This window comes from Bufo gargarizans, chromosome 1 (assembly GCF_014858855.1).
Source record: "Bufo gargarizans isolate SCDJY-AF-19 chromosome 1, ASM1485885v1, whole genome shotgun sequence".
In the NCBI taxonomy this organism is placed as follows: domain Eukaryota; kingdom Metazoa; phylum Chordata; class Amphibia; order Anura; family Bufonidae; genus Bufo; species Bufo gargarizans.
In genome coordinates this window covers 688,348,161-688,373,823 of record NC_058080.1, presented here as the reverse complement: position 1 = coordinate 688,373,823, position 25,663 = coordinate 688,348,161, and the positions used below count along the sequence as shown (strand labels likewise).

The window sequence follows — 25,663 nt, the reverse complement described above, 5'->3', positions numbered from 1 at the left end:
GGTCACCTAAAAGTCGGTGGAAGCAGCCACAGGTCAGATCAGTGGAAACTAGGCACCATTTGTATTATGCCCATTCTTGCTGATGTAACTATGTATTTCGAGATATACACATCGAACATGGTGTATGAGCTGCAGTTATAGATGCTGAGCAGACTGACATATAGCATTGTGGGAACAGATTCAGTGAAAATTGTATTTCATTCATTTATATTCCTGCTCATTCTGGGCTTTGAAGTCCAGGAGACGGTCCTATCAGTGATTGACAGCCTTCCCTCTATGACTGTGTATACAGAGACGGCTCTTTATCAGTGATAGGACCGCCTCCTGGACGTCAAAGTTCAGAATGAGCAGGAATTTAACTTAATAAAATACAAGTTATACTGAATCTTTTCCCCCAAAATTATATAGATCAATCTGCTCAGCTTCTCACGCTCTACAATATGCTGCCTGCAGCTCAAACACCATGTTCAATGTGGGCACACAACCCACTGTCTCATCTATCTATTCAATTTCAGAGAACATTTGGTAATTTTTCTTTGATACACAACCCACTATTGCCACTATTCATCCAACAGTGAATAACCTGGTGGCTTTCATTTTTGTTTGCCAATAATATATGTGATTGACGTCTGGCTCAAACTGCCTATACTATATTCAGGATATATGACATACTAGTCATGAATTTTACCATTCCTAAGTATATCAACAACATGCCCCATCCCATGCCCATTGCAAGAAAACCCACCTGAGTTATTGAATGGAACAGTCATAGAAAGCGCTTTCTGACAGAGCATACAATAGGGCATGTGTCCTGATGAAGACGTCCTGTAAACAGTTTCCTGATGCGTGGTTTCCAGGACAAGTTGGGGACCCTACTTCACCAGTTTCCTATAACTAATGCGGTCATTGAGGTAGTGTTCTCAGTAAAGGCCTATGTCATCGGTTATTTGCGGGATTTTGTTGGCGTTTGTTCGATTAGTGTTTGCTCGATTAATCTAGATACAACAAAACCACTAGAAGGTACGGTCCAGAAATGGCGTAAAAAAAAACGCAGAAAGCTAATGAAGAACGTACGCCTGCCCTCATTTCTTGGATGCCACATGATGTCATTCGAGTTTTAATTGCTTTCACAATTTAAAAGTTTGTTACCTGTCAAAAAATAATTATTGATAATATGTGAACTGTAGGACTAAAGCAGCCGCCCTCCAGCGTACCAGGTCCCAGTACCCTACCAGTGTTACCTTCAGGATGTGTGCATGTGGTGCAGGTGTCTTGTACCATGAAATTATCACTTCTGTAGTATATTTGATGAACCTGTGGAATAGTCTACTGCTTCCACATATAGGCCTGACTACTGTAGTGATATAATGGGTCACGTGATTGTATAGGTCTTCCTCTCAGTACAGAACTGGCAGATATAACAAAACGTTCTGGCTCCAGCACTGTCACACCTCCTTGTGCCACCTTCTCATCTTTTCTGTTGCTTAGCAAAAGGGCCCTTACAACGAGCATGTGCAGCGCAAAGAGGTAGTTTGCTGTGCCGCAACAGGCCTATACTGTAACCACATCAACGTGACAATCGGAGCAAATACAGTCTGATCGATACAATGATGAATGCTGAGAGAAATGAACATAGACTCAGGAAATGTATGGGGGCTATAGATTTACACCATTCGGACCTTTTACATGGGCGGATGGTTGGGAACTAAAGTTCACACAAATGTTTGTTCGATCATCGCCCTGCGAAAACATGCCACGATCACCTGACAAATGTGCATCTTTAATGCAGCATTCAAAAGCATTGGTTGTCGACAGCACATCGCCCTGTGGAAACATGCCACCGATCACCTGACAAAAGTGCATCTGCTATGTAGCATTATATAGCATCGGTTGTCAGCAGCACATCGCCCTGTAGAAACATGCCACCGATCACCCGACAAATGTGCATCTGCTATGTAGCATTATATAGCATCGGTTGTCAGCAGTACATCGCCCTGTGGAAACATGCCATCGATCACCCAACACATGTGCATCTGCTATGCAGCATTAGAAATCTTGGTTGTTGGCAGCACATCACCCTGTAAAAACAGGGATGTGCTGCCAACAATAACGGAACTGTATTGGCCTAAACGATCACACTAGCCATTGTCTGGGCACATACAGTGTAAATGAGCTCCAAATGCTATATTGTCAATCAGAGCTCATTTTGGACAACAGATCTGCCCCTGTAAAAGGCCCCTTATGCCTCATTCACACAGTGTTCGGTCAGTGATTTCCATCAGTGATTGCGAGCCAAGACCAGGTGCGGCTCTACACCGAGAACAGGTGCAGATCTTTCCCTTATACCTTATGTGTGTGGAGGCTCCAATCCTGGTTTTGTCACAATGACTGATGGAAATCACTGACGTGTGAATAAGGCTTTAGGCTTCAATGTTGTATCATCTGGGTACCTAAATTTGGACGTGCAAGCGAGCTACAGAAGTGACTCCCAATTAGAAGGGAAGCCAGTGAAACGGTACACGTAAAAGTACATCACATTGATGTTTCTAACATCCCACCACGTTCAACATCATCTTGTGCCACTTAAGATTTTATTAAAGGGACCATTGCAGTTTCACAAAATGGGAGAAATTGTTGTAACATCAGATGGGCTCCGGTCTTCACATTTTCAAAGCACAATGATTGTTGTTAAGAAAGGTCGTTTGCTACAATTAGAAATATATAAAACATTGATTGCTTTCATGTACAATAGTGGAAGGCTCTTCTTGGCTCATACAAAAATTGGTATCAAGGACTCAAAATACCAAATCCAATTTCTGTTTGTTTCAGCCATATAGTACCGGTCTCAGTCTAAAAATACCAAGTTCTATTATTTAAAAAAACTGGTGGTTTTCAAAACTGTTAACACTGGCCGGTAGAGCTTTAGTTAAAAAAAAAAAAAAGTAAGCTCACAAGGAGCATCTATTACTGGTAGGACTCCCGCACTTTGGACTGCAGAGCATCACAGGTCTTCTTGGCATCACCCAACAACATGGCGGTATTGGGCTTGTAGAAGATGGGATTGTCAACAGCAGCATAACCAACACCCAGAGACCTCTTCATTACAATGACCTGGAAAAGAAGGAAAAATTACTTCAGGCCCTTCTACTAGTTAATGGGGGGGGAACACTGTTTATGATCCTCACTTATTGCACTAAAATCCATCATTGATCTCTTTGTTCAGCTGCATTTACATGCGGGAAACGTCTGCATATGGGGATGAATGATCGTTACTATGATCTATGATTGTTCATTCCCACACGTTTCATAGTTTGTGGAGAGCACATCCCTGTGTAAGCAGAACGATGTGCTACTGACAAACAATGATATTACGCGCCGCACTAACATGACATGGGGCAATTCTCGGGAATGCACACTCAGAATATTTGTTCTGGCAATCTGTAAATGGACCATAAAGTTTATAGTGTCAAAATATTAGACAGAATTAATACATCTGTCCCAAGGTCTTTGCTCTTGAAGGTCAGGCACATTTGTGCTGAACATGGACATCCCAATGACTTAAAGGGAACCTGTCACGTTGAACATGGTGTTTGAGCTGCCGGCAGCAGGTTATAGAGCAGGAGGAGCTGAGCAAATTGATATATAATGTTATGGGAAAGATTCAGTATAACATGTAATTTATACATTTATCTTCCTGCTCATCCTGGGCTTTAAGGTCAAGGAGACGGTCCTATCAGTGACAGCCGTCCCTCTGTGACTGTGTATACAAAGACAGCTGTCAGTCACTGATAGAACAGTCTCCTGGACTTCAAAGCCCAGAATGAGCAGGAATTTAAATGTACAAATTACAAGTTTTACTGAATATTTTCCCATAAACAAAAACATATCCATCTGCTCAGCTCCTCCTGCTCTATAACATGATGCCTGTAGCTTACATTGTATTTTCATGGTGGCAGGGCCCCTTTAAAAATGAACTGTGTAATGTTACATTGCTCCAGCAGTGGCACTATAGGAAAACCAACCATTTAAAGGGAACCTGTCACCGGGATTTTGTTTATAGAGCTGAGGACATGGGTTGCTAGATGGCCGCTAGCACGTCCGCAATACCCAGTCCCCATAGCTCTGTGTGCTTTTATTGTGTCAAAAAATCGATTTGATACATATGCAAATTACCCTGAGATGAGTCCTGTACGTGAGATGAGTCAGGGACAGGACTCATCTCAGGTTAATTTGCATATGTATCAAATCGATTTTTTGACACAATAAAAGCACACAGAGCTATGGGGACTGGGTATTGCGGATGTGCTAGGGGTGATCTTGCAACCCATGTCCTCAGCTCTATACACAAAATCCCGGTGACAGGTTCCCTTTAAGGCAGCCATACACATTGGTCTAAAGTTGATCAAAACAAACTATTTTAAATGTAAAGAAAGATTGTTCGTGCACGTGTTAGTACGGATCCGGCAGGCTGTTCCCCTGCCGGAATAGCCTGCCGGCCAAGCCTAACGCTAGTGTGAAAGAAGCCTAACATCTGTACAGCCATGTCTGTGAAAGAAACGTTTACCTGGTGACATGCTTATTCAACCATCAACCAACTTCTATCTAGGCTGAGTTCACATCACCATTTAGCTTTCCGTTCTTCTGACCCATCAGAAAAACACAAACTCACCATAACTGGTGCTCAAAAAAGACGGATTAGTTATTTTAAGCGCAAAATGATGCAGAGTATAACTGATGCTCAAAATAACGGATCTGCTTTTTTTTTATTTTACTTTTCTGTTCTGTTCTTCTGAAGGATCAGAAGAATGAAAAGCTAAATGGTCATGTGAACTCAGTCTAATGGGTATGGCCACCTTCCCAGGCAGTTTACAGCTAATCGCTGGGGACCACAGAAGCAATGTGGATGAACCTATTGTCAGGGGTCTCTTCTACCAAAAAGGGGTTTTCACAACTGACAGCCTGAAGAATTATATCAAATCCCAGTTTAAACTTGTCTTGCAACCAAGTAATGTCATGGTGTGGTTTCCTACACGTAGCAAGTGGGTAAAGTGGGTTTGCTTAGATTTATGTACCTGAAGTCCTCATTTTTGCAGGACAGTATAAATATTATGTTACGGCATAAAATATATTTTTCTCCCTCCCCATGTGTCCCTCAGTAGCAGTACTTGTATCATAGCATGATAATACACAGGTGACCGGCCCACAGGAATATATCAATCTACAAGGACAGGAGTACATGGACATGGCAAGAAAGGCTGGACTACTTCAGAGAACTTCTCAGGATAAAACAAATACTAAATAAGGATACTTTCACGCTTAAGTTTACATTTTCCGTTATGGGATCTCAATACCGGAGAAAAACACTTCCGCTTTGTCCCCATTTATTGTCAATAGGGACAAAATGTAACTGAACAGAACGGAGTGCTCCAAAATGCATTCCGTCCCGTTTGGTTGCGTTCCCATACCGGAGAGTAAACCGCAGCAAGATGCGGTTTTCTTTCCATCATGGGATGCTGAGTAAAACAGATCCGACATGACCCACAATGCAAGTCAATGGGGACAGAACTGTTTTCTCAGACACAATAGAAAACAGATCCGTCCCCCATTGATTTTCAAAGGAGTTCATGACGGATCTGTCTTGGCTAGGTCATAACGGATGCAGATGTTTGTATCGTCAGTAACGGAAGCGTTTTTGCTGATCCCTGCCGGATCAGGCAAAAACGCAAGTGTAAAAGTAGCCTTAGTTTGTGACTCTGGTCCATACCTGCTTAGATTTCCATACTTCCAGGACGGGCATGCCAGCAATGATGGAGTTGGGATCTTCCTGTGCAGCAGAATTAACTGTGTCATTGGCACCAATCACAAGAACCAGATCAGTTTCTACAAAAGGAAGGGAGCAGATACAGTCAGCAGAGTTTATAATGTTGTAAAGCAGAGATCAGTACATGTATGGGCTCTGCCTTCCTACCAGGGAAATCCTCATTGATCTCATCCATCTCCAGTACAATATCATATGGTACACCAGCCTCTGCCAGAAGTACGTTCAGCTGACCAGGCATACGTCCTGCCACTGGATGGATACCGAACCTACAAAACAACACGTAAGATGTATCATCAGGGACTAGGTGTCTATAGCAGAAATACAGTAAGTAAAGCAAAAAAAAAAAAAACACACAACAAAAACAATATACACTTCCTTCTTGATAGTCAGTCTGCAGCACTTTCTAAATATTCCTAAAAAAGTCTTCCACAAATCTTGCTGAGAGTAAGGGGTTATTCTCCTGCTGATCTCTTCTATCTTTGGCTAGAGATCGGCTGAGAGGGCATGGCTTAATCACTTTGTTCTACAGTAGACAAGGCAGCTGTTGAGGCTCCTGGTGAAGACCAGTATCTAACAGCCGTTGAGAAGGATGAAGAGGGATGACATATTTCTTTATATATTTCTCTGTGTTGTATAGGAAATAAAATATGACCAAAGGAAAGTAAAAGAGTAAAGGCTATGGACACCTTTCGGGATGGCATTTCACTCATTTTGGGCTAAAAATAATTTTTTCAATAGGTTTTTATTAAAAACGTTCAGCCGTTTCTGAGATACAGGGTTAAAAAATAAAAATCTGTCTTTTTGCAGACTGTTGGAATCCCATCATGAGGATAAACCATCAATACTGAAATCTGGGATTACCCCATTAAGATAACATCTGGCTGCAGCATTTTTGGGGAAAAAAAATATGTAAAACTACTGCCAAGAAAAACATTGAATTAAAAAAAAAAAAAAGTATTTCTCCCAAAAATGCCTTCCTTGGGGCTAATGCACACGAACGTATTTTCTTTCGGTGTCCGTTCCGTTTTTTTTTTTTTTTTTGCTGACTGTATGTGGAACCATCCATTTCAATGTGTCTGCAAAAAAACGGAAGTTACTCTATGTGCATTCCGTTTCCGTATGCAAATATGTCTGTTCCGCAAAAAAATAGAACAGATCCTATTGTCGGCATTATGGACAAGGATAGGACTGTTCTATTAGGGGCCAGCTGTTCCGTTCTGCAAAATACGGAATGCACACGGACGTCTGACGTATTTTTTGCGGACCGCAAAATACATACAGTCGTGTGCATGAGCCCTTAGGGAGAAATTCTCCTAGAGTAACTTTCTATATGGATCCAGCAGAAACAAACTGTATCTTGTAAGAAGGTACAAGGAATCTTCGTGGATGATAGGTACGTGTCACCGAGGTTCCTGGCCTCGGTGGAGTAAAAAACGTTTGGGCTGAGGAGTTTTTATAAAGAAAAACGTTCTTTTAATTTGTTTTTTTTATTAGAGTACTAACGATTAAACAATAGAATACTCGATTACAAATAATAGTCGATAGCTGCAGCCCTAATCCTAACCACCTCACTGCTAAAACACGTGTGCAACAAGGCACAGAGCTGCAACCATAAACCTTAAGTTTGGTCTAAAAAACACAAAAGTAAAAAAAAAAAAAAAAAAAAACATTACACAAAAGACAATACACAGAAATCCGGATCCTATTATGGGAATAGTGGGGAAGGAACATATTTAGCCTTGACAAGATCAGAACTATGGATGTAAAGACAGCTAGAGGAAGGATTAGATCATATATACAAGACAAGGTGAAAAGTAATTATTGGATATACAAAATTAAACAGATCGCACAACTTTAATTTATAGCATCATCTGCTTTTCTCATCAGCCCATAATCCATATACAATGTCCCGTAATGTTTAGGAATGATATGTGTTACAATCAGCTCCTTAAACAAATGTATAAAACATTTGTAAAACTACCTTACCCACCAGCAAAAGGCACCAATAACTTACTCTACGCTTCCAAGCAAATTTATATTGTAATGCCATATTATTTCTTTATTACACATGAGAACATGAACCTAGATCTAGAGGAGGTTGTTTGGAAAGACCCTCGTCAGTGACTGGCTGGGTCTGGTGTTGCAGTTCAGCCCCAGTTGCAACCAATGCACAAGAGTAATGCTGTCTCTCGGAAAGGGAAAAAATCATAATATTTTTTTCTAATGTAGGACAACCAACAATAGGCTTAGAGGATTACTGGATAGGTCATTAGTATCTGTTTGGTGGGGGTGTGGGTCTGACACCCGCCGATCAGCTGTTTGGAAGGGCAATGGCGCTCAAAGTAGCACCACGGCCTTCTGGCAGCTTAGCCTTGGCCATGTGACGTCACGTTCATCAGTCAACATGTCCTAGGCGCAGCTCAGCCCCATTCATTGCAATTCCAAGCACAGCCGCAATAAAATGTACGGCACAGAGTTTGGTGAGCAGAGAGAAGCATGTGGCGCCACTGCCTTCACAAACAGCTGTTCAGATACTGATGACCCATCCATTCCTGATGATAGGTCATCAGTTAAAATATCTTGGAAAACCTCTTTAAAAATAGTTTTTAGGGACTTGCCTGAGGATAGATCATCAATATCTGATCATTGGGGAATTGACTTCCGGCACCCTCACTGATCAGCTGTTTGAATGGGCTGCAGCACCCGGATGATAGTTATGGGCTTTACATAGTATACCAAGTACAACACCATACACTGTATTGTGGCTATGCTTGGTATTGCAGCTCAATTCCATTTACTTGAATGAGATATGATAAGATGACATAAAGGTCATGTGAGAGATGAGAAACTCCTTTAAAGGGGTTTTCAGGTTATAACGATTTTTAAGCATCCTGCCTGCTGAAAAAGAAGATTCATATATTTACCTGCTCCACGCTGCTCCGGTCCCCTGAGCTGCCCCCACCGTCTTCCAGTCTCCGCACTGTTCACATCTGGCTCTGCAAGGGTATGGTCACTCCAATAGCTGGCTTCAGCGGTGATGTGGCCACAAGCAGCATGTCACTGCTGAAGCCAGTCATTGGCTGGAGGGATGCATGTGACCATGTCCATGCACCACCGGCTGTAAACAGTGCGGAGACCAGAAGATGGAGACAGCGCAGAAAACCAAAGCAGCATGGAGGAACCTGCGGCCACTTGCTTAAAAATCATTATAACTGGAAAACTCCTTTAACCCTATGCCTGATTTCTGTACACGATGCATGGCCAAGAAATTGTGCAAATGAAAACTGAAAGTCGCTTCCCCTCGTTTTGTATTCTATTTAGACCCCCAGCACTCACACCAGTGATAAAGGACTTATAATACTGCCTTGTATTAGATTTACATTTTATCCTGTATCTCAGACCCATACCATCAGTGACTCTGGAGAAACATTTAGCGTACCAATGTCATGTAAAGAACCCCCGTTACCCTGCAACTGATGCAAGGAACTGAAGAGGGAATCATTCTAATTAGAGAAACATGTAAACAATGTTTTTGAATCACTAGAGAATTGGAGCAAATAATTGTCCAAATGTGGCTGCAATTAACAACACAATGCCATGTTACAGCAAGGCAAGCCCTCACACGCTTACCACTCCGCATGAGGTCTCAACTAAATAAGTCCAGACTGCACTTCTCATTGATACTGGAATATGGAGACATATACAGAGAGAGGTGGGCAAAATTAAAGAAATATTCAGGTTAGTTAAAGGGGTTGTCTCATCATAGACAATGGGGGCATATCGCTAGGATATGCCCCCATTGTCTTATAGGTGTGGGTCCCGCACCTATATAGAGAACGGAGCCCCGAAAGTGAAGGGCGCACTGCGCATGTGCAGCCGTCCTCCATTCATTTTCTATGGGGCCGGCGAAAATAGCCAAGACCTGGCTAGGCTATTTCCGTGGAGCCCATAGAAGTGAATGGGAGTGGTGGCCGTTTATGCACGGTGCGCTCTATGGGAAGCCGGCTTGGTGGTGGCCAGACCAGAGTCCTCCAGCCACCACCTTGCGGGGCTTCATTCCCGATATAGGTGCGGGTCCCAGCAGTGCACCTATAAGACAATGGGAGCATATCCTAGCGATATGCCCCCATTGTCTATGATAAGACAACCCCTTTAAAGTTGTCCCCTATCCACAAGATAGGGGAGAACTATCAGATTGGTGGGGGTCCTACCGCTGGGCCTCCCAATGATCATGAAAACGGAGGCCCTGTACCCCTGCAGCTCCCCTGAAAAGAACGGAGCGACCGATCGCACAGACACATGGCCACTCTATTCATTTGTATAGGAGTTCCAGAGATAGCGGAGTATGGTGCAGTGGATAGGGGATACCTTTAACCAACCATAATACCTCATTAATTGACCCCCACCCTTTCCCATCGGACTTAGATTTAGTTGCGGACCCATTGACTTCAACGGGTCCACACTTTGCAGACAAGTATAGAACACGTTCTATCTTTTGCGGAACTGACACTGACATAGAAAGCACACGAAAGTCATCCAAGGCCTTCCGCATCTGTTTGTCCATTCCACAAAAGATGGGTCTGCAACTAAATGTGGCATGGTTGTATTCATAAGGCCGTCAAATCAGTGAAGGGATGGGTGGGAAGCACCTTCTTAGTGGGCTAGGTGCTGAAGACTACCCAGAGGAAAAGTGATCTGTCCCATTACTCAACCAAATATGCTACCTAAAAGGAACTAGGAGGTGCCAAGATAGATTGAGCAGGGAGCAGAGGATGTTAATTAAGGGAATTGATAGATTGCTGCACCAAATAAGTATCAATCCTGGGATTAGTCAGCTTGGAAAAAAGATGGTTGAGGGGCGACAAATATATGAATGGATACTACAGAGGTCCTTCAAATGTTCTTTTAATACCCAGCCCTGCAACCATGACAAGAGGACAAGTCTCCAGGTATTAATTGATCAACAAAGAGGAGGATTGTTTCCTGTAAAAGCAGTGAGATTATGGAAGTCTCCGCCAAAGGATTGTTTGATGGTTAATTCATGGACTAAAGTTCATGGAAGGGCTGGATATGTTCCTTGAAAAATATAGGTTATTTGTAGTAGATTTCTGGAGATGGGACATTGATCCAGGGATTTTATTCTGAAGGAATTTTTCTCTTAATATCAGGTAATTTGGAACCACCCTGTAAGATTTTTTTTCTTCTTCTGAACACGGTAGGATTATAAATTGGACCTGATGGACCAGTGTCTTTTTTCAACCTAATTAACTATGTGAGGTCCTTCACATTAACATCAGTCCCTAGAAATTTCCCCTTAAAGATTTACTAATATGATCCTTAGTGAGTGATAATAGATTACGCAGAGCTGTACAACAGAGGATATACGCAGACCTGTACAAAAACTAGGGTTGAAGAAAGATCATATATATCAGGGAAAGGAATAGAAGACTGACAAGCAGACACAAGGCTGGAGGTTATGAGTAGGCCAACATGTTAATGGCATAGAGATCAGTTCGGGATGTGTGATGGGTCTTTTAGGGATTGTTTAAACAGTGGAAGAGTAATGAGGAAGAGCATTCCATAAAACTGGTGCTCCTTTAGAAGTTCTCTGGGTCAAATGTACTATCAGCCAGAAAAGCCTCGGCACACATTGGCTGTAGTAGACAGAGAAAATACTAATGTTCATTTTAAATATTTCAAGAAAATAGCACTGCGTTCTCAGAAAGTGCATCAAAACCTTTTCTACATGAACTTTGAGGAATATCGTGATCCAGCAGAGTAGTAGGAAATAATAGGCAAGCTGTAAGACATTGTGTGCCAGGATGGGCATTTTTATTTAATGGTCATGGCTTGTCAACCACAGCAAAAGCAATTTGGTAAAGCACAAAGAGTCCTTCACAATGCAGGCCAAGACTGAAGAAGTCTAGAAGAGGGCCAGCTTTCCTTACCATATCCCTCTATTTAAACAGCAAGCAAGAAATAGACAGACACATCCATATAAATAGATATTACTGGCAATGTGTGAGGTGGGTACAGCTTGGCGTCTGGCTTTCTGTTTCCTGAATCTGGATCTCATTAAGACTTTGTACTTTTTCTTAATGAACTCTGAAAAAGGCAGTTGTGGATGACATAAATCATTTGGCATATGTTGTGATCATGGCTAATGCTAAGAGGCTCGTCTGCTTTTTGGGCTCTCTCAGGCAACGACTAAAGCTTTAGAAGGATGTTCTGGATGCGTTTGGAGAAATGTCATCTTTCAAACGCTTCTAGACGTCCAAAGAGATGGGAAGTATTTTGAGCATATGGAACATAATTTTTAGCAGGGAGGAAGTAGTTCAAAAATAGAAAGAACAGAATGTCATCTACAGAGTATTAACAGTGGCAGGAGGACCTCAGGAAGGTTAATGTAGAGTATGGACCAGACAACCTCACAGAATATATTAGGTCAAAAGAAGTACCAAGCAATCTATGCCTTACGTTCTGGCCAACGTAAGGCAGGGCATGACGACTGTCTCCTTATTTGTACATATATTCACATTTTGTACCACATAAAGACATTACATATGCAACCATGCTCATCTTTAAATGGGTTGTGCTACAAAATATTCTACATTTTTTAAACCAGCACCTGGATCTGAATACTATAGTAATTGCATGTAATAAAAAAAATGTATTCAATAAAATGCATCTGTATAGAGCAACCTGCTATTTCTTCTTTTTCTTATTTATCCGTCCACCTCCCTGAGGTGTTTCTCATTTATCTGTCCACCTCACTGAGGTGGTCGCATGTGCTCAGTTCAACGGTCAACAGCCATATCTTCTGTTAGAAGCTGTGACACTTACAGGGAAAGCGCTTCAGCAGAAAGGACTACTTTCACACTAGCGTTCGGGGCTCAGGTTGTGAGTTCCGTTTGAAGGCTCTCACAAGCAGCCCCGAACGGATCCGTAATGCCCTAATGCATTCTGAGTGGATGCGGATCCGCTCAGAATGCATTAGTCTGGCACCGTTTGTCCTCCGCTCGGCAGGCGGACACCCGAACACGTGTCCGCCTGGCCGTGCGGAGGCAAACGGATCCGTCCAGACCTACAATGTAAGTCAATGGGGACGGACCTGTTTGAAGTTGACACAATATGGCTAAATTTTCAAACGGATCCGTCCCCCATTGACTTTCAATCTAAAGTCAAAACGGATCCGTTTGCATTATCATGAACAAAATGCAAAAGTTCTGAACGGATCTAAGCTTTTGCATTATAGGTGCGGATCCGTCTGTGCAGATACCAGACGGATCCGCACCTAAACGCAGGTGTGAAAGTAGCCTTAAATGTGATAGGGAGTGAGCTGCAGTAGAAAGGACCCCCCCCCCCCCCCTCCGAGCTGGATGGGGAGATCTCTAGATCCATGTGAGGGTACAGGGCTGGCTCTAGCTTTGTGAAAGAGACAAGTATATTATGTCTGAATTTCACTTTTTAAATTCATCATGGGATAACCCCTTTGAACATCCCAAACTACTATTTGAAATTGTTGTCCATTATACAGGGCAAGAGAAGCTGAGCAGATTGATAAGTAGCTATATGGAAAAGATTAAACAAAACTTGTCATTTATTTATATGAATCCATGTTCTTTCTGACCTTAGGAGTCCAGTGGGTGGTCCAAATGCTGAGACCCCCACCCTCTCCTCGCCACTGAAGACTGTCTATGAGCCAGTATTGAGTCCGTCTTCTGCACAGAGGAGAAAGCACTTTGTGCAAGCACTTCTCTCTCCTCGTTCTAGTGATCGGTGAAGGTCTCAGCACTGAGACCTCACCAATCAATACCTCTGAGGTGTCACTATGACAGATCTTTATTAAAGCACAAGTACACTTGGAGTGTTACCATTTCGACAACAACACAACCATAGAAATAAAGTCTGAATCATTATCAAGATCTGTTCTGGTGGCACAAGCGGTTCCTACGCAAATGTTATTAGTATTATAGTATGTTAGGGCTGATCTGCAGGGTGATTTCTTCTTAAAGGAGTTGTTCATTTTATTTTATTTCAAAAGTAGCCAGCTAGAACTGTGGAAGGAAAAAAATAAAAATAAAAAACCACAAACACATGCACCCCGCCGCTCTAATCCGACTCCTGAATGGACAGGATCCCATGCACTATGGCAGCCAATGACTGGTCTGTTATGAAATATTCACAGGTGGCATGCGACTCAGCAGTGATGTGCCTCTTGGGGACACGTTGCCTGTGAGGCTGATCAATGGCTGCAGTGGCATATTTGTCCAGAATTTTTCAGACGGAGACCAAAAAACCAGTGAAGGGAGCCACAACTGAGAGGTGGGGTGCAGTTGAAGGCCTCGTGCATACGACCGTTCAGTTTTTTTGCGGTCCACAAACCACGGATCTGCAAAAAAACGAAAGCCTCCTGTGTGCCTTCCGCAATTTGCGTAACGGAACAGGCAGCCCATGGCAGAAATGACTTCTCTTGTTCGCAAAACGGACAAGAAAAGGACAGGTTATATTTTTTTTGCGGGGCTACGGAACAGAACAACGGATGCGGACACCACACAGAGTGCTGTCCGCATGTTTTGCGGCCCCATTGAAGTGAATAAATCCGCATCCGAGCCGCTGCTGCTCGGATGCGGACCAGAACTACGGTCGTGTGCATGAGGCCGTAATATGGCTGGGGTTGAAAATGTAAGAAAATCTTGAAAATCCCTGAAAATGCCTAAGCAAACCGTTTTTATAGCACAAGTTAGATCACTAACATGAGAAAAATCCTGAAAGTATATAATAAAATAAAAAATAAAAAAAAATACCACCATCTACATGGACACAATGTAGACTAAAATGGTTCTACAAAAAGCGGTCAACCCTTACAAAACGTTTTCTTGTTGAATAAGAGGATTGTCTACGGGCTCCCCAGTTCTGTGCCTTGTCTGCTTTTAATATTCCAGTGATTTCCTGAAAGTTAAGCCCCGGGATTTTGCTGTGAAATCCACTGTGCTAGGAACATAACAAGTTTATGTAACTAAAACCTTCCTAGATTTGCAAACACACCACAGATCTGTAGTGTCAGCTTTCTGAAGTTTAGATTAAATAATACACGATTATTGGAGATTTGTAAAGAACACCACATTTGTGCAGAATAAAGGCTGCCAGTCTACAAAGCTGTGATCATACAGAGCACGTTACATTTAACCCCTGCTCCGGCCAGCCTTGAAATGCGACCGTAATTGCAAGCAAATATTAGAGAATTGCCAGAACATCAAATCCATAATACAGTCTTAGGGCACTTTCACACTAGCGTTTTTCTTTTCCGGTATCGAGTTCCGTCATAGGGGCTCAATATCGGAAAAGAACTGATCAGTTTTATCCCCATGCATTCTGAATGGAGAGAAATCCGTTCAGGACGCATCAGGATGTCTTCAGTTCAGTCACTGAACGGCGTTTTGGATGGAGGAAATACTGCAGCATGCGGGATCCGGCATTAATTTACATTAAAATACGCAGACCGGTAAAAATGTTTTAAAAAAATATATAAACTGATCAATTTCTCCGGATGACATCCGGAGAGACTGATCTATTCTTGCAATGCATTTGTAAGATGGATCCGCATCTGCTCGCCGAATAACTCTGCCGCAAGTGTGAAAGTAGCCTGATTATCAAAATTGCATGGGGAGGTTCCCGATAATAATGGGAAAGACTTCCATGTTAAAAAATGAAGTCCCCATGGCTTCCCTGATCGCTAGTTTATGGCAGTCTGTAATTTGTAAATGGCATCCAGATTACAGACTGCTGTAAATTAAAGGAACACTCCAGGCAAAACGTTATGCCTAGTGCACGGCCTAAGGGGGGCATTCCATGACACAGATTCCAAGAACCTACATTTAAAAAGTCATGCGCCTCCCTTTCTCTCCCTACACATGACATAACATGATATCCATTTTACCACAAAGGTCCCTTGAATTTGCTGCCTTCTGGTGGATAACAAAAAACTTATGGGAAAGCTAAACTTTCCCAGTAAGCCAGCAGCTGATGGGGCAACTACTATAATTACATTAAATTCAGAAAATTAAAGGGGTATTCCCATCTGGGCACTTATGGCATCTACAGAATAGGCCATTCACAGAGAGTCCTGTTAGACAGAAGCCCCGAAGGCTCATGTGTAGCCCTCATGTCTGAACTCCCAACAGCTCAAACACTTAAAGCTTCACAGTTTGATAAGGATTGAGCTATAATGAGTGTCTATGAGCTGTCAGGTAGTCAGGGATAGGGGCTACACATCAGCCATCAGGGCTTCTATCTGACGGGACCGTGAACAGAAGGCCTGTCCCTAAAGGTGTCCATACTTAATGGATCAATCGCATGACAGACACCAACAAAGCCCAAGAGACCCCACTAATTTACAAAGGGGTCTTTGTGGTTCTGTAATGGTGTGCTTCACTTTACCCGAAAAAATAATGTTGCATGCTACTGTGCTATTTTCCCTGGCAAATTTGATGGCATGTGGGATGGAGGCCACATTTATGGAGCCTCCATACAGATGAGAACAGTACCTAATGAGTATTAGATGTTCAGCAGACATTCACTCAGAAGATGCTAGGGGGAAAACAAGGACCAGGGAATGCTGAAATTTGACACCTCATGAACAAGGGATTAGGTAAGAGTTGACTGGCAACACATTCCCTCTCCTCAGCAAGAACACATGAAATATCAGCGGAGTCAAGCATTCATGTGTATGGACAGGTTGGGAGGAACAGCTGAAGGTGTATCGCCACATTCATTTAAAGGGTTTGTCCTAATAATCCTCTCCATACAAAACCTTGACATAGGGTGTCCTACATGCTACAATCCTGAGTCATCGGCTGTAATCTGTGGGTGAACCGAGCAACTGTTAAATTTCCCTACAGCTCCACCAATAGGTGAAATAATGCATTACACTGAAGTTAATGGGCTTGGTGGGTCCTCCACAGCAAAAAACATTCCTTCTAGCTTCTAACCATTTTGGATAATAGAGGAAATTCCTTCAGTTAAGACTTCCATCTATTTACTCCTAATTATGTGTGAAAATTTATTTTCTAAAACAGAAACCCCTTTAAGGAATATATTTGCTAAATGGAGACTATATACAGGTCCTTCTCAAAAATATAGCATATTGTGATAAAGTTCATTATTTTCTGTAATGTACTGATAAACATTAGACTTTCATATATTTTAGATTCATTACACACCAACTGAAGTAGTTCAAGCCTTTTATTGTTTTAATATTGATGATTTTGGCATACAGCTCATGAAAACCCAAATTTCCTATCTCTAAAAATTAGCATATTTCATCCGACCAATAAAAGAAAAGTGTTTTTAATACAAAAAAAGTCAACCTTCAAATAATTATGTTCAGTTATGCACTCAATACTTGGTCGGGAATCCTTTTGCAGAAATGACTGCTTCAATGCGGCGTGGCATGGAGGCAATCAGCCTGTGGCACTGCTGAGGTGTTATGGAGGCCCAGGATGCTTCGATAGCGGCCTTAAGCTCATCCAGAGTGTTGGGTCTTGCGTCTCTCAACTTTCTCTTCCCAATATCCCACAGATTCTCTATGGGGTTCAGGTCAGGAGAGTTGGCAGGCCAATTGAGCACAGTAATACCATGGTCAGTAAACCATTTACCAGTGGTTTTGGCACTGTGAGCAGGTGCCAGGTCGTGCTGAAAAATGAAATCTTCATCTCCATAAAGCTTTTCAGCAGATGGAAGCATGAAGTGCTCCAAAATCTCCTGATAGCTAGCTGCATTGACCCTGCCCTTGATAAAACACAGTGGACCAACACCAGCAGCTGACATGGCACCCCAGACCATCACTGACTGTGGGTACTTGACACTGGACTTCAGGCATTTTGGCATTTCCCTCTCCCCAGTCTTCCTCCAGACTCTGGCACCTTGATTTCCAAATGACATGCAAAATTTGCTTTCATCCGAAAAAGTACTTTGGACCACTGAGCAACAGTCCAGTGCTGCTTCTCTGTAGCCCAGGTCAGGCGCTTCTGCCGCTGTTTCTGGTTCAAAAGTGGCTTGACCTGGGGAATGCGGCACCTGTAGCCCATTTCCTGCACACGCCTGTACACGGTGGCTCTGGATGTTTCTACTCCAGACTCAGTCCACTGCTTCCGCAGGTCCCCCCAAGGTCTGGAATCGGTCCTTCTCCACAATCTTCCTCAGGGTCCGGTCACCTCTTCTCGTTGTGCAGCGTTTTCTGCCACACTTTTTCCTTCCCACAGACTTCCCACTGAGGTGCCTTGATACAGCACTCTGGGAACAGCCTATTCGTTCAGAAATTTCTTTCTGTGTCTTACCCTCTTGCTTGAGGGTGTCAATGATGGCCTTCTGGACAGCAGTCAGGTCGGCAGTCTTACCCATGATTGCGGTTTTGAGTAATGAACCAGGCTGGGAGTTTTTAAAAGCCTCAGGAATCTTTTGCAGGTGTTTAGAGTTAATTAGTTGATTCAGATGATTAGGTTAATAGCTCGTTTAGAGAACCTTTTTATGATATGCTAATTTTTTTAGATAGGAATTTGGGGTTTTCATGAGCTGTATGGCAAAATCATCAATATTAAAACAATAAAAGGCTTGAGCTACTTCAGTTGTGTGTAATGAATCTAAAATATATGAAAGTCTAAAGTTTATCAGTACATTACAGAAAATAATGAACTTTATCACAATATGCTAATTTTTTTAAAAGGACCTGTAGAAGAATTATAATTTGAATGAATAGGATTGAATGGTTGAGATGATTCACAGCTTCATAGATAGGAAGAAGTGAAGAAAACTTGATGTAATGGTTAGGGGATCAAGTGTAATGGTTGCAAGCCTAAATATTTAGCGAGGACTGAAATAGTAGTGATAATCTTCCACCTCAGTAGCTCTTTTGCTTTCAACAGGTCCACCATGGTTAGAACCAGCCGTTGGGTCTGTAGATATCAAATGTGGAATAGGAGCCCTGGAGTGCAGAGTGTGTTATGTCTATAGCCAAACCTGAAAACGAAGCATTTGCGTGTCGGAATCCGTCAGAGTCCTCCTGACATATGGGAACTGTTTCTTGCCTAAGCCGGGGCAAAACTAATTGATGACAGCCGTATGTCTCTGTTGGCACGGTTCCACGAGGGGGTGGGTGTGTGTGTATGTGCGAGTGTGTCACAGCGTCTGGAAACTGAACAAGACATGGTCCTGAGGCAGTGCAGATCTAGTGAAACCAAAAAAGGGGGCAGCTGCAGTCAATGAACACCGTGGGAGCACCACAACATGATGAAAGACCTCGATTAAACAAGAGGTTCCTGTCGCGGTTACATAGTAATTGTATGAAATAAATCTGTATTTACAGTTTGCGGTAAACAGACAGGGCATTTAGAAGTCATTTACAATGATTAGGTAGAGTTTAGACACATCTAGCTGCCGGAGTGACATAGGAAATCTTTGATCAGGTTTCCACTCTCCATAGATCAAAGGGCACGCCAGACGTTGTTTGCATTCAATGTTTCATTGGCTTTTCATTGCCACTTAGGACTGCGCTGCTCAAGTGTCAAGCGAGTCAAGGGGAAACCGGTCTGTTCTTATCAGTGTAACAAATAGGTCTTACGTTCGCTTCAAAACAAATGTCCGTCCGAGAGAAATAAATGATGTATCCCTGCAAACGTAACAGGCACATCATGGACCGGAATCAGATCATCGCTAGGAAAGATACGTATAAGTGAAGCTGAAATATTACGGGATGTGACAGATAACTTCAGCACGCTGATGTCTAAAGCAACAGAAAATAAGGCCCACCTGAATAGCTGGGGATAGCATTTGTAATAAACCTACCTGAAAGAAAAAGAAACGCAATTCCGAGCTCTATTAGTGAATTGTGAATCTACCGTAACCCTAATCGTTACTCACTTTGATTACTGTAACGCCCTTCTAACTGGATCTTCTTCAACCATCGTGAACACAGCAGCCAGGCGTCTCTCCGTTACTCACTGCTCTAGTGACTGCTTCCTTGTAGAATTATATTCATGGCTCTTCTACTAGTCTACAAAGCTTGACGATACTGCGACGTCATGCAGTCCTGTTCTCATCGCCATCTACCAACTGCTTGAACGCTTTGCTCAAAGATTCACAACTCACCCGCCTTTATTAAATCTTCTTAAAATCACTGGCAGGACTTCTTCTGTGCTGCACCCATTCTGTGAAATTTGCTGAACCCAACATTCACAGCTTTAAAGGCTATGGACACATTCGGGGATTTTTTTATGATTGTATTTTCGGTGAAAAATATTTTTTTCAACTGCCATTTATTAAAAATTTTCAGCTGCTTTTGAGGTACAGGGGTTAAAAAGCAGTCTGTTGGCTCATGTGTAGCCTCATCTCTGATCTCCTGAAGGCTACTTTAAGCCAAATCCTTATCAGTTTGATCTGAGTTTAGCTCTTATGCCCATCCAGTATCCATCCAATAATTGACAAACTTCAGGTTAGATGGGGAGTGTTAGCGAGTTAAAAGTGGGAAATGGATCAAAAGAAAAAAAAAATACTGGAAAATGAATTGGCTGTGGCGTTTAGGCATACCAGTCCTGGGATAAGAGTAATATACCTTGCATTTGCCTATTCATTAAAGGAGTTGTTTAAGATGATAAAAAATTGGGGCACAGGCAGAGGATGGTGTAAAATATCTAGAAAAACAATACTTACCCGCTGAATCTCCTGCCATTCTGGTCTATCCTACTGGACTATGTTTACGTCAGTGTTTGGCAGAAGCCCCCTAAATAAACACCTTGGGGAATGACCCGAATGGTGACGCTGGAACAGCAGGTGATTTAATAGGAAAGTAATGCTTATTTTGTTGCATTACACTGTCCATTGCCTGTGCCCCAATATTTAATATTTAATCTTGGACAACCTTTTTAAAGAGGTATTCCTTCTGCAAAGCCTAGCCACCTCTCCACTTTTATGGGGAGAGAGACCTTCTTGAATTGGATAACGGAGGTCATGGGACCCTCTCTCCTATAGATGTTTTATAGATGTGGGTGTCACATTTATAGTATTTCCTATGGAAAGCACTATTGGATGCCTCACTGTATATGCCTTAAAGGGAGTCTGTCATCTACTGGCCACGATTTAAACGGATTATAAAGCTGTGTTGGACACAAGTACACGATTCTAATGTTATCTTTGCTTCATTTGTGAGAGTCTCCAAAGCGCCAAAAGTCAAGTTTAAAAGATATGCAAATGAGCCACCGCAAGTGCCCAGGCCCCCCCGGTCTTACTCGCACCTAACTCCTCCCCTGTGTAGCCTCCGGCCAGCCCTGTATGCTTGTGATTCTATTTCTGCCAAAATCTGGCGCCTGCGCAGTACACTGCAAATAGTGGACAGAGGCATAGTGAGTTAAGTAACCTCCAGGCACGAAGGTGATGCGCGCAGGTGCTGGTTTTCGGCTGCAGAAAATGAATGATGTCACAAGCAGACAGGGCTGGCCGGAGGATACACAGGGGAGGAGTTAGGTGCGAGTAAGACCGGGGGGGGCCTGGGCACTTGCAGCAAACGAGCAGCCCCTGGGCACTTGTGGTGGCTCATTTGCATATCTTTAAAACTTGGTTTTTGCCGCTTTGGAGACTCTCACAAATGAAACAAAGGTAATATTAGTGTCGTGTACTTGTGTCCAAGACAGCTTTATAATCAGTTTGAATCGTGGCCAGTAGCTGACAGACTACCTTTAAAGAAAAGATAGTAAGCAAGTGAAAGCAGTGCCGCTTCCTTGTTATCTTTACATAACACTCTGCAATGCTGTGAATCGGCGCACTGCGACACTCTAGTAAGACCATTTTAGCTGGACTTTTCAGATGAGTGATTTAGGATCCAAAACCGTTGCCCAGGCAGAGAAGGAGGAGGACAGTGAAGGGGAACAGAACAGTTTGCCCCGAGCAGGCTACATTTCTGTAAATAACCCAGACTCCAGAACAGATAAGAGCTGGTACTAACTGTATGAAGTATAGCAGAAAGCTGGTGTCTGGAGACGTGCACACTGAGCCGACGCTGCCAGTCCAGCAAATGTTTCCTTTCACCAACAGTTAACGCAAGATAAGCAGATGGTCAAAGATGGTCCCGAAGGGAATTACATGGGAAGTGAGAGTGAAACGGGATAACCGCCAGGAAACATGAAATGTGTGGCACAGAACATTGCTGACAAGTTCCTCGACAGCAGCACATTCACAAAGTCAGATTCAGGCCGCCACATGTGTCACTGTTTCCACTGAATGGGCAAAGTCTAATTTTAGCGAACATGGAAAGTTGTAATGAGGACGATAACCACATGACACTGATTTTACTATTGTTTTAGCCTGGAAAACACTTGGAACCTACCAGAGACTTTCAGCTCTGAGCGTGCTGTGCACCTCATCAATCTCCCATGTCTTACAGTTTGCAGATCTTCCAGTCTGCCTGCTGCATGTGGTATAGATCTACAATGGGTGAGCCCTCTGCCCCCTCAGTTTCCAGTGGGTGACAAACTAGATGTCTGATGCTGCATCTTCTGCAACTTTCACATCTACTACTTTGTGTCAGTGCCACTTTAAACAAGAATAAAATTTAAAAATTCACACGTGGTACAGATTTAAAAAAAACATCAACGCCAATTTAGGCAGCTGATTTCTGCCACAGAGTTCTCCCTCTGAAATGGACAGGATGAAAACCGCAGCAAAATCCAAATGTAACTCATGTGGATTTTGATGCAGATTTTCTACAGCAAATGTGGACAAACCCTAAAAGGCATCTGTCTGCAGATACGTACTTATAAAACTGGCTGACCTGTTGCATGTGCAGCTGAAGGCATCTGTGTTGGTCCCATGTTCAATGTGCCCGCATGGCAGAGAAAAAAAAATATGAAGCTTTAATATATGCAAATGAGCTTCTAGGAGCAATGGGGGGGTTCCTGTTGCACTCAGAGGCTCCGCTCTCTCTACAGCTGTTGCGCCATCTGCACTTTAATTGACCGGACCAGGCAGTGAAAACATCATCACACCTGGCCCTGTCAATTAAGGTGGAGAAGTTGTAGAGAGAGCAGAGCCCCCCAGGAGTAATGGCAACTCCCCCGTTGCTCCTAGAGGATCATTTACATATATTAAAACATAATTTTTCTCAGCAATGCGGGCACATATGAACATGGGACCAACACAGATGTCTTCAGCAGCCAAGTGCACATGTAACAGGTCAGCCAGTGTCATAGGGACAAATCTGCTGACAGATGCTTTTGGTTTCAAAGTGTTTTATTTATTCACATTGGTAGAAATCATGAACATCTTACAGCATACATAAATGGTACGGAGACAGATGCTTTTTAATGTCTATAACCAGTGAATTAGAGCTCACAGGATATAGAGAGACTGCAGAAGCAGGATACAAAAGTTTGTTAAAATTTGAGAGTGGAAACAGAAAGCAAGTGTTGGAGGGAAGAGTAATATAGACTGAAAACTCATCTGCGCAAGCGGCTACAGACAAGTCTGCTTACACCGAGTTATGCAGAAACACAGGACTTATTACAGTTTCCCGCTTCCACCATGCACTTTGCAAGTATCGGTAAGATGTGCCACCAATGTCTTATCAATGCAGGTCCAGCCTCTCTAATCAACGCCGATCTCTAGAATGAAGTGGCAGCGGCACTAGGAAAGCTCCATGCCACTTCATCTCTATCGGCTATACTGTGCTTTTTACAAAGACTGCATGGTTAGCACATGACAGGCGATGTCCGCCCCTGTAATACTAGGAAAAAGACAGCTCAGTGGGGATAACAGTGGTCAAACTCAGTCAATGAATCATTGGAGGCATTTCCTAGCGACAGGCCTCCAATGTCTGGGACAACCCCTTTAACGCTAATTTTTAGATTTGTGCAGTACCCTATAACGACCCTGATCATTTACCGGACGATTAAGGTAGGTTCCTTTGGTCTTACCGGCTTAGCACACTCACAAGATATCAATGGGCTAAACAGTCTCAGCTTTACATAGTTTAACATAATTAGACTGCATATACCAATAGATAATACATAAGAAACAGAGAAAAAATAAAAATAACCCCTAACTCAAATTCAGTTTTGTAATTGACTATAAAAGTTTATCAGTTTATTTAGTTTACTTGCAGCCCCCCCAGATTCTTCAAGATATGAAGTTAAAATAAGGACATTGATTTGTAAAAACATTCCCGACAGTAACCTCTCCAGTGAGCGTGACAACTCTGGTTACATAAGAGATTTCCTGCAAAGAGCCCGACTCGGGGGGATAGGAGGAGCCATAGACGTTTTCTGCTATTACAAGATTATTTATTCTCAGATTCCAAGAAGACATCGGGACCAAGTAAGCAGTTTACATCGCAGCTGTAACTTTCTCTTGTGAGAAGGGCGGGAGACTGGACGACTAATTTAGGACTGGCCACGTAAAGGAATCAAGAGTAAACAACCCTGAGATATTCTTTCAGAATCAAAACCTGCAATTCATAGACATAAGCACCTCCACGCGGGGTCTACAGTCCTAGAAATTTCTGTCTTCGGTATACTCAGAAAAATACAAATTCAGAAAGTCGTGCTAATGGGTTCTCTCATTCGTTCAGGATGACCTGTCGGCTCCCCCGACTTGTCTGTTCTAGTAAACACTTTCATTCCCCAAGAAATAACAATTCGGGACTCATCTTTTCTCAGAACTCTAGAATTAGCCATAGCTCTGTCATTCCTCCTGGAAACATCTGAACAAATTGATCAGGCGGAGTAGAAACGGGGTTGTTAGCCTGGTCTAACCCTAGATACAGAGTACAGAGACATGCATGGAAAACTATATGAGGGAAAGACCAAATCTACCTGTGAAGGTAATTCTGGCCATGAGCAGTGCTATCTGACTTGTACTGATGGACATGCGCAGTATTATCACATGGAGTGTGCGCATTACAGGGTATCAAACACCTCTCTGGACTAAGGGCTCTGTTACATAGGCTGATACTGGGCCAATAACGGGCGCCAATCAACCGTATACAAGTCAATCAGTCTTTCACATGAAACAAAATAACAATAACTTTTACAAAGACAGGTGCACTCTGCGGTCTTACTAAGCCCTCATACTGATGTAAAATTGAGAGATTAGCCAACATATCCTACTGTGGAGGACATGCGGGCATCCTCCACTGTATGCATTTTTGTTGGGGATTGCCATCAGCAGCCCCCCGGTATAGATGCGCCACTGCATATGGGGTTGAGCACTTCCTGCTTTTCATTACCACGCCAATTTGTAGTTTATATACAGTCTTTCACATGGCCCAATGCAAAATTAATGGTGGGCGAACAACTGTTATTGAGATCATTTCTCATAGGCGCCTAGGCCATGTGATCGATGAACGTGACGTCACTGGTCTAGGAAGAGCGCCGTAGCCTCTTTAAACAGCTGATCACCGGGGTCGGAGTCGGACCCCCACTAGAGGACAGGTCTTCAATATTAAGCTCTAAAAACAGATGCTCCAAAAATAAAAGCACAACCTGGTTTGCATTATAAGGCGAGTCTAGGCTGCTGGAAAACAGATACTAACCTGACATGTTTACCCTGCTCTTTCAGCATCTTCACCAAATCTGCAATGGGATATTGCGCTTTAGCAGCACACAGACCATAACCTGCAAATAATAAAGAACACATGAATTAGCCAAGGTGCTCTATAAAGGAACCCACGGTGCTTCATTGCTTCATGGTGCCTCAAAATAGGTGGCAGATGCTCTAAGGGGTTGTCCAGCAAGGCAAGAGTTTAGTAAAGTGTACAAAAGTTGCTTAAAAAATAATCTAAGAATCAATACTTTAATA

At 42.8% G+C, this 25,663-nt stretch overlaps 1 protein-coding gene across 2 annotated transcripts in view; it reads right to left on the bottom strand.

The window, feature by feature from the left end:
* Window positions 1–2,572: 2,572 nt before the first annotated feature.
* Window positions 2,573–25,663, bottom strand: part of NNT (nicotinamide nucleotide transhydrogenase) — a 102,709-nt gene continuing 79,618 nt past the window's right edge. For both annotated transcript variants that reach the window (XM_044276216.1, XM_044276217.1), the window contains exons 19-22: window positions 25,398–25,479; window positions 5,969–6,087; window positions 5,765–5,880; window positions 2,573–3,111 (exon numbers count right to left, since the gene is read on the bottom strand). In XM_044276216.1, the coding sequence (XP_044132151.1) occupies window positions 2,965–3,111; window positions 5,765–5,880; window positions 5,969–6,087; window positions 25,398–25,479 (464 nt within the window). In that variant the 3' untranslated portion in view covers window positions 2,573–2,964. The remainder of the gene's footprint in view (window positions 3,112–5,764; window positions 5,881–5,968; window positions 6,088–25,397; window positions 25,480–25,663) is intronic.